The sequence below is a fragment of the Primulina huaijiensis genome, unplaced genomic scaffold, assembly GCF_012295235.1.
Source record: "Primulina huaijiensis isolate GDHJ02 unplaced genomic scaffold, ASM1229523v2 scaffold37775, whole genome shotgun sequence".
In the NCBI taxonomy this organism is placed as follows: domain Eukaryota; kingdom Viridiplantae; phylum Streptophyta; class Magnoliopsida; order Lamiales; family Gesneriaceae; genus Primulina; species Primulina huaijiensis.
The window spans coordinates 750,221-765,062 of NW_027358831.1; the positions used below are offsets into that span (position 1 = coordinate 750,221).

General features: G+C 34.7%; 2 protein-coding genes and 1 pseudogene across 3 annotated transcripts; all 3 read left to right on the top strand.

Moving 5' to 3' along the window:
- The first annotated feature begins 1,905 nt into the window (after positions 1-1,905).
- On the top strand, positions 1,906-4,998 carry LOC140968798 (beta-1,3-galactosyltransferase 7-like). Of its 2 annotated transcripts, none has more exons than XM_073429908.1 (11): positions 1,906-2,293; positions 2,396-2,495; positions 2,730-2,791; positions 2,891-3,093; positions 3,181-3,244; positions 3,374-3,446; positions 3,533-3,653; positions 3,748-3,835; positions 3,926-4,051; positions 4,290-4,399; positions 4,485-4,998. In XM_073429908.1, exons 1-11 carry the CDS (start codon positions 2,202-2,204, stop codon positions 4,631-4,633), a joined length of 1,188 nt encoding a protein of 395 aa, XP_073286009.1. In that variant the 5' UTR covers positions 1,906-2,201; the 3' UTR covers positions 4,634-4,998. The 2 variants fall into 2 exon arrangements, with proteins under 2 accessions (XP_073286009.1, XP_073286010.1); XM_073429909.1 differs by having other exon boundaries at positions 1,906-2,208.
- A 714-nt stretch (positions 4,999-5,712) lies between these two features.
- On the top strand, positions 5,713-6,379 carry LOC140968688 (uncharacterized). The gene has a single exon (XM_073429728.1). The coding sequence runs from the start codon at positions 5,724-5,726 to the stop codon at positions 6,348-6,350; it is 627 nt and encodes a 208-aa protein (XP_073285829.1). The 5' UTR covers positions 5,713-5,723; the 3' UTR covers positions 6,351-6,379.
- A 3,473-nt stretch (positions 6,380-9,852) lies between these two features.
- LOC140968785 (nitrate reductase [NADH] 2-like) lies at positions 9,853-14,002 on the top strand (annotated as a pseudogene).
- The last annotated feature ends 840 nt before the right edge of the window (positions 14,003-14,842 follow it).

A 14,842-nucleotide genomic window follows, 5' to 3' on the forward strand; every position in this document is an offset into this window, starting at 1 on the left:
TTTTTATTGTGAATATCGTTGGGTTTATCCGTTTTACAGATAAAGATTCGTGAGACCGTCTCATAAGAGACATACACATTTGTTTATGTGAGGATGATACTATTGTTATTTTGAAACTTAATTTGTTTATTATTGAGATAAAAATAGTATTGTCATTTAAAAATTGGTCATACCAAGAAACCAAATTAGTTAGTATTGAGGGTATATTATTTATATAATAATGTGTGTGTGCATATATATACACACACATAAATAATCATTTTTTTTGAACTTAGTCCCTTGATAAATCTTAATTCTTTTTATCTTTCAGGTGTATCCTTGTTTTTGTAAATGTTTCTCCCTTGATAATATTATGAATTGTTGGATGTATATATTACATATGTATCTTATTATGATTTTTTTAGACAATTTTCTATCCTGTCCCCTTAACAATATGATTGATTTTCAATACATATATCGTGTGTGCAACAAATAAACACGTACACCTTGTTCTGAATTTGCAAAGTTATAAGTATTATATTATATGATAAATAACTTCTTGTGACTCCAATAATGGGATGTACACAAAGTCGCCCATCAATTTGCCTTGTTTTTACCTAAACAGCTTTCAAAATTTTAAATTAAAATATAATTAAACACCCAATTGACAGCACATATTTACTTTTATATATAGAGTTGTCACTGATAAAATAAAATCTTACCGGTGTTTATATTTAAATTTCGTGTTTTCCGATGAGAAATGTATTTTTCTTCAGTTTTCTATACTTAAAAATATGGATAAGAGAGACACCTATACACTTAAAATTAATATAAAAAAATCCTTGAAACAATATCTATCTAGTTTGTTCAATCAATCTTCAGATCAATTAATTCCTCCTTATTTTAGTCCAATACTTAGAGTTTATCGATATAATAATAATAGCAATAATAATAATAATAGTTGAAATATATATATATATATATATATTTTATAGTTTCCAAATTCCAAGGGCTATGGCCTAACTCTATCAATATGAACTAGCCTCCTTTTTGTCAACCGGTAAATATGTAAAATAATAAAAATAATATTGTTATCGTGAGTATTAATTATTTAATACACTCATTATGTAAAATTATAAGTTCATATTTACATTAATAGAATTCTAAAAATAATTATAGTCTCTACGAATTAATATTATTAGCACTATTATGTTCACTATTAGATATATTAAATGATCGATTTAGTTATGTTATAAGGTGAATTCACAATTCAGTAACGTATGCACATATATTCAATTAACCAACAACTCAATATATTCTATAGATTAAATCAATTAACTGTGAACCGAGCGATTAAAACATTGCAAATTATTAAAAGAAATAAAATTACATAATTAATATCTTTCAATGATAATTAATGAGATTAATTGAACTAAACTTACAAGACAATGAATCGGTTTAGCATTCTATTAATCGTGAATATATATATATACATCAATGTTATGTTGTTCACAAATCATATTAATATCTGTGTCTAACAATGAGTTGACACTCACATATTGTATATATTATTTTGATATGTTTCATCATATCCAATAGATGAATGTCGTTTCATCGATGAACACATAGGTGAGTACGGTTGATAAGCGGTATAACAACACATATTTGCATACATATATATATATTAAAAACAATAATATAAATGGAGTTTATAGTTAAAACTACACTTTCATCAAGGTTTAGTACATAATAGCGAACAACTACATGCTTGCCTTATATAACCACCAGTTATTATTAATTACCATATATAACATCCGAAATTTGTAAATATAATTATAAAATATTTTAGTAATTTAACTTAAAATATCGACAAATTACCCGAAATTTAATGCCACTGACCCGAAAACAATTTTGTCAACATTCTTACACACCTCATTTGATGTCAGAAGTCCAAAAGTCCGTCTCCGCGTCTCAAAAATAGCAATTGTTATTTAAGATTTTGTTCGAGTTCTGTTTCCATTAGTTCGCAACGGCATTTTCCAAAATCCAGCTCCGGCGCGGACGCCGCCTAATTCACTTCTGATTCACGCCTTTTTCTATCAATACGCACGATTCAACACATACTTGTAGCTGGGGAATCTTGGGTTTTTGTCTTTATATTTGTACGTTCCTTTTTTTTTTCAACTGTGGATTGTTGTGGAAAGAAAAGGAAGAGAGAATCAATGAAGGGTAAGAGCACCGGGAAGGTTTCTGCGAAATGGATTCCCGTTTTTTCCATTGTTTTCTTCTTCTTTGGGATGTTATTCACCAACAAGTATGTTTAGTTCAAGATTTTTGATTTCTTGCATTCTATATTTTTTTTCACTTTTGGGAATTTTTATTTGTGGTGATTATGTTTTCGATCTGGGTTTTGCAGATTGTGGGTACCTCTGGAATCCAATAATCAGCTAATAACTCAGCACCGGCATGACCATGAGCTGCAGGTCGTGTCTGAAGACCGTACCACCAAAAAGAAGGTATTTTGTTGTTTTAATTGAAGCCTGAAAGATTTAATTTTTCCATTTTTGCGCTCGTGAATTTGGGTTTAAGATCTTTTGTTATAATTTTTTCTGAGTGTTTTTGTCTTTGAGATTGTTGTGGATATGGTTTTTTAAAAAATATTTCAAGATTAGATTCAAATTTGATTGCTTTAGTTGTTTCTTGGTTTGGTTTGATTGTTATATTAAGTTTTTAATTGTCTTTTTTTTCAGAAAACAGAAGATCAAGACAAGGATGTTATGAACGAGGTGTACAGGACCCACCAAGCTATCCAGTGCGTTTATATTTTTGTTTTCTAATCATGCGTGTGTGCCTGGTAATTATAAGTTTAAATTTTAAAGGATGGTTAAATTATATAGAAATACCATTTCAGATCATTGGACAAGTCGATTTCGATGCTTCAGATGGAGCTGTCCGCCTCTCGGAGTGCTCAGAATAAGGGAAAAAATGACAAATTACCCATCAGTTCTGATAAACAGCCACTTAGGAAGAAGGCATTCATGGTGATTGGTATCAATACTGCTTTCAGTAGTAGGAAGAGGCGTGATTCGGTCCGAGAGACCTGGATGCCTCAAGGTGAGGCCAGAGTTGTTCTCTTTATCTACCCATGTACAATATTTTTTTGTATGGAAACGTGGGTGACGGTGTTTACGTTTTGATCAGGGGAACAGCTTCAAAAATTGGAGCTAGAGAAGGGGATTGTTGTGAGGTTTATGATTGGTCACAGGTATATTGGTTGCATATGATAATTGAGATGTAAATTTTTTCTGATTTGATGAAATTGCATGCAACATGTACTCTATGTTTCATTAATCTGGAATAAGCTCAATTTATATATTTTTCACGATTGATGCAGTGCAACGTCTAACAGCATATTAGATAGGGCTCTTGACTCAGAAGAAGCTCAACATAATGACTTTCTTAGGCTGGTAAATAACAATGCTGCACTACACGTTTGTCCCTCCTAAATAATCCTTAACTCGAAGAATTGAATCTTGACCATGTGATATAACAGGAACATGTCGAGGGATATCATGAACTGTCTGCAAAAACAAAAACTTTCTTTACCACTGCTGTTTCGATGTGGGATGCTGATTTTTATGTTAAAGTTGATGATGATGTCCACGTCAATTTGGGTGCGTGATTCCAATCATTTCTATTCCTTCATTTTTAACTGTTGAAATTTTTTTCTTCAACGGTTTTTATTTACCAAGTGTTTTGCTAATAAAGGTACACTGGCTGCAAATCTAGCCCGTCATCGATCAAAACCTAGAGTTTACATCGGCTGTATGAAATCTGGACCAGTTCTTGCTCAAAAGTAGGGCTCAAAATATCACTGAATCAGTTTGTTGTGTCATGTGTGTTTGTTTCTTCAGGGATAGTTTTTGATAAGAATTGTGTTTTTCAGGAATGTTAAATACCATGAACCGGAGCACTGGAAATTTGGAGAAGAAGGGAATAAATATTTCCGGCATGCGACTGGACAGATATATGCAATTTCCAAGGATTTGGCTACATACATCTCAATCAATCAGTAAGGATTGCGTGTTTTTATAACCTGGAATTGAGTTTTTTTTTTCAGTTCAGCGTAAACTATATTTGTTTAAACATGTTAAAACTCAGGGGGAAAATTTCCCCTTTTTTACATCAAAATCCATTTACAATTTTTGAGTTTCATTTCAAGTACATCCTTTATATTTAAAAGCTTACTTAAGATTCATGATATCATGTGTGTGCTAAACATTGAAGGTAATTTGTATTTTAATTTTTAGGCCTATTTTGCACAAGTATGCTAACGAGGATGTGTCACTCGGTTCTTGGTTTATCGGTCTTGAAGTTGAGCACATTGACGATCGTAGTATGTGCTGTGGTACTCCACCAGGTATGGTTCTTCCAAACTTCATGACATTAAACACATCATTTATTCGGAGTTATTTCAGTAAATTTCATTTCAAATTCATATATAGATTGTGAATGGAAGGCACAAGCAGGTAATGTATGCATTGCCTCGTTCGATTGGAGCTGTAGTGGAATCTGCAAATCTGTAGAGAACATTAAATTTGTACATGAACAATGTGGCGAAGGGGAAGAGGCACTTTGGAATGCTTTATTATAGATATCCTTTTGACTCCAAAAAATCTCAGACGACCCACCATTTCAGCTTCTAGATGATATAGAAGAAGGTTAACGTGAAGCCACGTATGTTACGAGTAATTCAGCGTATGGATAATTTAAGATTCGTCTTCTAAACTACATTACTCGTCGAGTGTAAGAATTGGTGCACATGCGAGCTGAGCTCTTTAGTGTTTTTGAACCGATTGATAAGCCAGCCAGTGTTATAGGTGGAGAAGAGATTGTATTTCTGTTTTCTGATTCGTTTGGGCTACATACATGGGACGACTGGTTATACTTGCATGTATTCTTTAGGTACTAATCAGTTCTGGATATAATTCTTGATTTACAGTATATTCATTGGTCGAAGTTGTTTGTGCATGTGTTTTGTTTGTACAATTGATAAAATCTCTGCTAAATCATGAAGGCAGCTAATCCCTCTCTATAATTAGTCTATAATTTAAACTGAGTGGATGAAAATGAAGGAGATCTTCTCGGTTAGTCGATTGGATTCCGTATATATCAAATCAATCAAGTAGGCAATGTATTTGATGGAATCGAGTACAATTGGTGTCTCTTGCTCTCAATAATGGCGAATACAGTACAATTGTTGATAATTTTGTATGATAATAATTTTTAATATCGTCATAATTCAATTGGACTTGGGACTAGTAGAGGATGGGAAAAGGGACACGTGATGATAAAATGTGAGCTGTCGGCTTAGAGGACACCAAGGTTCGTTGTCTGTTGCAAAGCTCGCGTTTTTCATTTAAACTGCGCTGTCATTCAGTCACCATTCTACATAACTTTTTCCATATTTTAATATTTTTATTTGAAATTGAAATATCATCGGTTAAATCACTAAACAGAGTGAAATTTTCTAGAGAGACGATGTTAGAACCAAATAACGAATTAATGAGAAGTTACACTATGAGTAATATTTGGGTTACGGATTCGATATGATCACAATTAGACCAAAAAATTTATCTGTATCATTGTGGTTTACAATTTAACGTATTCATGATGTATACAAATGCAAAACACTTGCACCATAATGATACAGAGATTGAACTAGAACAAGTGAGTAGCGAGAGATGGGCAAAGGGCACGAACACAGCCGCCGGAATAGCTTCGTTTTGATCCCAATGTTTTGCCGCTTATCCATTAAAGACATAAGATTTACACACACAGAAGATCGAGCCGATGACCCTTCATCCCCCGAAGTCAGTTGCATTGGCCAAGTCAGAAGGAAGAACAGAGTCATTGGCTCCGCCGCCTCCGCCGCCGCCAGAACGAACAACATTCAGCACTCTCACAATTACACGAAGCTGATTACAATGTTCTCCAGCAGGAACCTTGTGCAACCGACCACCACCAATAATGCCGGCGTTTCTTCCGGCGGCAGAAGAAGTGGTAGCAAGACTTGCAGAGCTAGCAGGAAAATGATCAGCGTGAGTAACTTGAGAATGACACATCTGAAGAAATATGATCGTGATGATTTCGGTGATCCAGATTGTGTCGAGGCTGTGATTGATGTAGGTGAAATGGATCCGCCGCTGCCGGTGATGAAGAGAGTGACGCCACCTGACGGCGGCGGCGGCGGCATCGATGAGGTGAATATATGGAAACGAAGATTTAATGGGGTAACGCTCAAAAGCTTTCAGATCGAGGAAAGTCATTTATCGATAAACAGATTACTTCCACCTGCAATTGTATTATAAATCATCAGGGATTCAAGAATCAAAAGGCAGAAAAGGTATTTCGAGAAGTAAACAAGTAGTGCATGATTCGAAATTGTTGATGAACTCAAAGTTGCAGAATTTCTCTTTGATCTTTAATCTGCTTTTGTATTTATATATATATTTCATTTCGTTAGATTTTATTAAAATACTTAAGAGGAAGGTTATTTTCGAGGGAAATAAATTGATATCTTTAAAGATTATTAAAATTGATTATCATAAATAGTTTAATTTTAAATGAAATTAACATAATTGAGACAAATAAATTTTGATTTAAGAGATGATCCACATGAGAATCATATAATTAAGAGAACTAATATTCCTATAGCCAACCTCGTAACTAACGACATTGTGATATGACTATGATTTGTATAATTCATCACTCAGCCAAATTCTTGTGCTCAAAATTGTGGCATTCTTTTCCACAGAGCCTGCATTTCTCCACCCTTTGTATTCATGCTTACATCAGCCATTTACTTAATTCCCAAACTTATGTTCATTGTACCAGAGATTACGCCATTAGCATATCCCTCGTGCTCAGAACTTGATTCCCAAACTGGCACGTGATCCATTTATAATTTGCTCGAACTTTATATTTCTTCTTGTTTGATTTAGAAGCAATATTTCTATTTATCATGTAAAATATTGCAGAAAGTCACGGGCCTTATATTACCATCTCAATGCCAAGGTGACCATATATAAATAAGTCCCTCAATCGGGCCCAAAAAAAAAAATTTAAATTAAATTATTTAAAAACATGGTTGGTATTTATTAAACTGCACTTTACTGAGTGTTATCGTGTTATATTGAGAGAAAGGATGGCCCGTATATAAAGATTTAGGGCCTTTATGTGAGACAAAAAGCTTGGTGCCGCACAAACTAACAACATCAAATGTGGATGATTTATTATTTATGGTCAAACAAAAAAAATTGCAAACATCTATTTTGTTATCATGCTCACCAACCACCTCTATGTCCGTCAATGAAATGATACTCATATATTGAATATAAAATTTTGATATGTTTAATCATATCCAATAGATGNAAGTTGATTAGCTATTAAATTATTCGGAACATAGAGAAATTTAATATAATATAATAAATGAGGTTAATTAACTGCCCTCTATTTTGAGTTATGATTTATTATTCGTGCCTCCTACTGGAATCATGCATGCATATTCGTAATATTCGATGTGCGACAAGATCATTATTTTACGTGGATCGAACGGTTAATAATCCACCACATTGTCCTAAGTTGCCACCTGTCAAAAATATTATTAAATCAATTATTCTTTAAAATAAATTCCAATGATTAACTTCCGAATTAACACACCATAAAACTCGTTTATTTTCCCCGATTTTCGGTGGATGAGTGGAAACTTGTAATAGAAAAATTAAAAGTAGCGAGAACAAAATGAAGAATGACTCCAAAATTCCCCAAAAGGCAATTAAATATCTCCGTATATAATATACATATAATATATATATATAACCCCCCACTGGTTTGAATTGGCCACTGTCCCCAATTGTTCGGAAATGGGAATTACGACCCTTTAATTTCTTAAATTTTTGTTGCCCCATTTTTTTAAAATAGTCATTTGGCTCTTGACAGTTGAGACTCCATCCGCCACTTCTCATGTTCAAGCCACAACAGAATATATTATATGCTCATAAGATATTATTAGTAATAAATTTTTTATGAAAATGAGAACCACACTAAATAAATCCCGTTAGACAAGTCATGTACAACATACCTGAGAAAGAGTTGATAGAGTAATCGAACGCATTATCATCACGTTTTACCTAGTTCACCAACTCAAACACTCATGTTAAACCCCCTAATTTATTGTTATTGTCATTATTATTATATTATTATTTGTATTAATTTAAATCTATGAAATGAGTAGAATCATGTCAGAATTAATAGAACAAGGTTAAAACAAAACAACTGTATGCCAACCATATCAGAATAAATATTTCGGACATTTATCAAATCCGATGCATGGCATGAAGGCCAAAAAATGTATTAGATTGTACCAATTGATTTGATCATAATCATTTACGTTGTGTTTGGGAAAATGAATTTGAAATCAATTTATTTCGATTATAGTTTTATTGTTTACAATGAAACTATATATCAAATCTTAAATCTATATATTACTTGTTTACACCTTATTAATACAAAGTAGAATGTATTACAAATGACATCATAATCAAGTGAATTTGAAATTGATCATAATTAACATGAAATATTATATAAAAATGTAAGAGGTGGATTTGAAGCTTATAATCTTAATTATCTGGTCGGTAAAAATATATTTGAAATTCATCGATCCAAATGCAACCTTGAATTCAATTTTCGTAACTACCATTGTATGTATATTTCTCAATTAGTCGAGCGAGGAGTACCCGTCATCAAATTACCTAACAAATAATTTATAAAAATAAAATTTAATACTTGTTTGTCAAGTATGCAATATACTCATCGGATTAGATGCAGGGCCGGACCTTTTATGAGGCCAAGGAGGCCACCGCCTCAGGACTCGGTCCTTGAGGGGGCCAATATTAACTAAAAAGAAGAGTAATTTGAATATTTTTTGTTTATAGTCGATCAAACTCGATATTCCTTCAAGTTCGGTTTGAACAATTTAAATAATATCAATATAGAGAAGTTAACGAGTTAGTTTTTAACTAACTTGATGAAGTATTATATAGAACTTCAATAATTTTTTAAGATGCTACAGTGTTTGTCAAAACTGAATGATTTATTTTCAAATACTTATATTGCCTATAAGATTTTGTTAACTATCCTAGTAACAGTTGCATAAACAGAAAGAAGCTTATCGAAGTTGAAGTTAATAAACATTTATCTTCGATCAATAATGCCACAAAATAGACTAAATTAGCTAGTTATGTTGTTGATTGACAAAAAAATGATTCGAAAAATGGATTATAAAATTTGATATATATTTTTCTTCTAAAATAGTTAGACGATTATTATTTATGTAATTATTTCAAATATTTATTGACTTGTTTTTTATGTAATATTTTTTTCTTGTGTATTTATTATTATTTATCGTATTTATTATTTACTAACTGAATTTTAGCATTATTTATAGCAACAAGAGAACTCATTTTTAAATTCTCGTTTCAAGTCACATCAAACATAGATACGACTTTTTCAAATTTTCGCTTTAGGCCCCATCGAACATAGGTACGGCTCTGATTAGATGTACCATCTCTGAATTTCTTCCATAATATGAATTTGAAAATGTATTATATTAAACTATTTTGATGCACTTAGGAAACTCTGGGAAAGATCTTTCGTGCCTCGTAAAAAAATTAATGGCTGCGGTGGGGTCTATACCAAAGTAAAGGACATTTTTTTAAATTTAAAACGAAGCACCGATTTCTCTATATAAACTTGTCCACTGGTCTCAAAGTTTTCACTGGGGAAAAAAACTAAAAACCGGAGGAAGAAAAATAGTCCCTTCCAACCTTCCTAACTTTTCCATTTCACCAGAACTAACATGGCGACCTCCGTCGAGAACCGGCAATTCTCTCACCGAGAACCGACCAGTTTACTCAACTTAGCCCGCCCATTCAAATCCAGTTCAACCACCCATCAAAGGTCGGACTCCCCTGTCCGCGGTTACAGCATCCCTAACTCCCCAGATTTCACATTTCCAAAGAAATCTACATATAAAGATTTGAAAGTAGATGATTCATCCGAGGATTCTGAAGACGATTATGACGAAGAAAAGAAACATACATTAGCCATTAAGAAAGCGAATGCCGAGATAGAACCATCCGTTCTTGACTCAAGAGACGAGTCCACAGCCGACAACTGGGTCGAGCGCAACGCCTCCATGGTCCGGCTCACCGGAAAACACCCATTCAACGCGGAGGCACCGCTGCCGAGGCTCATGCACCATGGATTCATTACCCCTGTTCCTCTCCACTACGTACGGAACCACGGGCCGGTCCCGAAAGCAAGTTGGCGTGAGTGGACCATCGAAGTCTCCGGTCTTGTGAAACGCCCCATGATTTTCACAATGGATCAATTGGTGAAAGAGTTTCCGAGCAAAGTGTTCCCCGTCACCCTCGTTTGCGCCGGAAACCGCCGCAAAGAGCAAAACATGGTGAAAAAAACCATAGGATTCAACTGGGGCGCCGCCGCTATCTCCACTTCAGTCTGGCGGGGAGTGCCTCTACCCTCCATATTGAAGCGGTGTGGGATTCTCAGCCATAAGAAGGGAGACCTGAACGTGTGTTTCGAGGGGGCCGAGTATCTACCCGCCGGCGGCGGCACTAAGTACGGAACGAGTTTGAAGAAACAAGTGGCGATGGATCCTTCGAGGGATATTATATTGGCGTACATGCAAAACGGCGAGAGTCTGAGCCCGGATCACGGGTTCCCCGTTCGGGTCATAATTCCAGGGTTTATTGGTGGGAGAATGGTGAAATGGTTAAAACGTATAATGGTGACTACAAAGGAGTCAGATAGCTATTACCATCACAGGGATAATCGGGTTCTTCCTTCGCACGTTGACGCGGAACTTGCAAATGCCGAAGGTATATATTATTTGACAATATCTATCAATCACTCATAATTTATACAATTTGACGTGAGAATTCCAAGTTTGAGATCCCGACTGATTAAACGCAGCTGATCAGTATATTACTAAGTTGTGTTGCAGCGTGGTGGTACAAACCTGAATATATAATCAACGAACTCAACATTTAACTCTGTGATTACGACGCCGTGTCATGAAGAAATATTGCCCATTAACTCCTGGACTACTCAGATACCCTACACCTTGAGGGGTTACGCATATTCAGGTAATTAATTAATTGAATCATGCTTCTTCTTCTTCTTTTTTTAATAAAATATTTTCACCATTTAGCATACGAATTTTGTTTCTATTTGTTTTCCAAAGTCAACGAAGATGAGATATTTTGTTTTGAAAGGGGTAGTTAAGATATATCGTGTCGTATCATGACATATCAATAAAAACTGTATAATGTATATCAAATAAAAAATTACAGTATAAAAATTTTTCATATTAACCTATCGATTATATCAAAATTGTACAGTATACCGAGATTTCGATACGATATCGGTATATATCATTTTATATCGAAAAAAACTTTTTATTTTTAAATTTTTTTTAAATTTATTGTTTAAAAATATTATATATTTTAAAATTTTATATATTATTTCTGTATTCTAACATATAACGAAATTTTTAAATTTTATATATTTATCGTATTGTATCGAAAATCTGAAAATTTGATAAATTGGAATTTTGTGTTCTCACTCCTACTTACAACCCCTACCAATAAATCAGCAGCAATAATACGGAATCTATCATAAAGAGTGACGCAAGATTATTTAATTAGTATACTATCATATATTATTAATACCTAATTATTAACGTATATTAATACCTAATTATTAATTAATACACTTCATCATCTTTCGTTCCTATGCTTTAACAATATAAAATTGTTGTCAATTAATTAACATTAAATTGTCTAGTTTGTTAAATATAATACTATTTCTATAAGAGACGTACGTATTGTTCATTTGAGTTTTCTTTTGAAACTTTTTCTTTTAAAATTATAGTATTATAATGATAACAAATTTAATTTTCATTTATAATACATCGAGAGATACTATAATAATCCTTTTGTGCTCTAATTATTTTCACTAATTACTTGAACTATCTATGAATATAGGGGGTGGGAAAAAGGTGACAAGGGTAGAGGTGACGATGGATGGGGGTGAAACATGGTCGTTGTGCAGCCTCGACCACCCCGAAAAGCCTAACAAGTACGGCAAATATTGGTGCTGGTGTTTGTGGTCACTTGAGGTTGAGGTTTTGGACATCCTCGGCGCCAAGGAAATCGCCGTTCGGGCGTGGGACGAAACCCTCAACACACAGCCCGACAAGCTCTTTTGGAATATCATGGTACCAACTCTATGATACAAACCGCGTGCAAATATATAATTTATATCGCATCGAAATATTTATTATTGTGATGAATTAAATCAGCTGGCTAACTAATACAAATTTCAGGGTATGATGAATAATTGTTGGTTTAGAGTTAAAACAAATGTCTGCAAACCACACAAAGGAGAAATCGGGATCGTCTTTGAGCACCCAACTCAACCCGGAAACCAATCCGGAGGCTGGATGGCCAAGGAACGCCACCTCGAGAAATTCGCAAACGACACCCAAGCCCTAAAGAAAAGCATCTCATCTCCATTCATCAACACCAACTTTAAAATGTTCTCCAATTCAGAGGTTAAGAAGCATAATTCAGCCGACTCCCCATGGATCATCGTGCATGGTCAAGTCTACGACTGCACCCGCTTCCTTAAAGAACACCCCGGAGGCACAGACAGCATCCTCATCAATGCTGGCACAGACTGTACGGAAGAATTTGACGCCATTCACTCTGATAAAGCCAAGAAAATGCTCGAAGAATACAGAATCGGGGAGTTGATGACCACTGGTTATGCGTCGGCGGATTCTTCCCCTAACAACTCAGTTCATGGTCCATCTGGGAATCTCAATTTAACTCCGATTAAAGAAACCAATCTTCCCATGCGAAGCGTGGCTCTTGTTCCTCGACAGAAAACTCCTTGCAAACTCGTTGCCAAAACTAAGCTATCACATGACGTGAGGCTTTTTCGATTTGCGTTTCCCAATGAGGATCAAACGCTTGGATTACCGGTAGGGAAACACATATTCATCTGTGCCACCATCGACGAAAAGCTGTGCATGCGAGCCTATACTCCATCAAGCAGTGTAGATACTGTCGGATACTTCGAATTAGTGGTCAAGATTTACTTCAAAGGGGTGAGCCCGAAATTCCCCAACGGCGGCCTGATGACTCAGCATTTGGATTCCATGGAACTGGGCTCGTCTATAGATGTGAAAGGTCCATTGGGACACATTGAGTACACGGGAAAAGGTAACTTCCTGGTTCATGGTAAACAAAAGTTCGCCAAAAAACTGGCCATGATCGCCGGCGGATCCGGAATCACCCCAATTTATCAGGTAAATTTCAAGAAAACCAAGAACAAGAAAATCAGCAAATTTCATGTAAACTCTGAATTACATTTTTTTATTTGATATAATTTCAGGTCATGCAGGCGATTTTGAAGGATGGGGACGACGAAACCGAGATGTTCGTGGTATATGCGAATCGCACAGAGGATGATATATTGCTGAGAGCTGAGCTCCATGAGTGGGCGGAGAAATATCCTGAGAGGGTTAAAGTGTGGTATGTATTGTCAAAACCTGTGAAGGAAGGGTGGAAATACAGTTTAGGGCATATAACTGAAGATATTTTAAGAGACCATATTCCGGTGTCGTCGGAATATTCATTGGCTTTGGCATGTGGGCCTCCGGCGATGCTGCAGTTCGCCGTGAACCAGAATCTTGAGAAGATGGGATACTCTACGGAATCTATATTGGTTTTTTAGATAATTAACACATTAGACGTGTCATTTATCGTGGGTGTGTAAATGCAATTGACTCTCTGGATTAATTAATTAATTAATTCGGTATTTGTAAATAACTGAGATAAAGTAGATTCTCACATTAGTAATTATTATTTAATTGCACTTGTACATTCAGATGTTTTAAATTTTATATATCTAAAAAATTTATTGTGTTTAATAGGGCCAACAAATGCAATGATTGTAAATTTATCTACTGAAATGAATATATAGGTGAGAATCATATTTTCTTGAATTTAATGTATTTATGTTTGATTAGGAGGATGAGACACACAAACATAGTTAGGAAGTTTTAATCTGGTTGGCCAAATATAATTCAACTCTTTTTTTTTTATATTTATCTTTCTTTTTTCTTGAAAAAAGTAATTTTAATAAACATTGAATTTGCTTCTTTGATAAAACTGAGTAAGCAAAACCAAGAAAGTATAAAAAAATTATAAGATGAAGAGCTATGTTGCATAGATATGGGCATGAGCATTATACCGAATACAATACAGATATGACGAACGTTTCTCTGGATCATCATAGCGTGCTTCCAAATATCCACTCAGAGGAAGGTCTTTTCGTAATGGATGACCCTCGAAACCATAATATGTTGATATACGACGTAGATCCGGATGATTGAAGGAAGAAACACCAAACATATCCCAAACTTCTCGCTCCCACCGGCCGGCTGATGGAAATGGACTTACTACCGGAGATATTTGTGTTACTTTGTCCGCATTGGTTTGTACACGAATGCGTGAGTTATACCGAGTACTTAGTAAATTATAGATCACTTCAAATCTTAGTTTTCGAGAGTGATGATCAACTCCGCATACGACGCTACATAGATGAAAAGATATCATAACTTCAGCAAAGCATTGACATTCTTTTTCCTTTGTTTTTCTCCGATCAGTAGCATCCGCATTCTTTCTCTCAAACGGTCATGCAGAACATT

Bases quoted from the DNA above. Each gene is read 5' to 3' on its own strand.
- LOC140968798 (XM_073429908.1), top strand. From the start codon at position 2,202: ATGAAGGGTAAGAGCACCGGGAAGGTTTCTGCGAAATGGATTCCCGTT. The intron at 2,496-2,729 runs GTATTTTGTTGT...CTTTTTTTTCAG, and splicing joins ACCGTACCACCAAAAAGAAG to AAAACAGAAGATCAAGACAA. The intron at 3,836-3,925 runs GTAGGGCTCAAA...TGTGTTTTTCAG, and splicing joins GGACCAGTTCTTGCTCAAAA to GAATGTTAAATACCATGAAC.
- LOC140968688 (XM_073429728.1), top strand. From the start codon at position 5,724: ATGGGCAAAGGGCACGAACACAGCCGCCGGAATAGCTTCGTTTTGATC.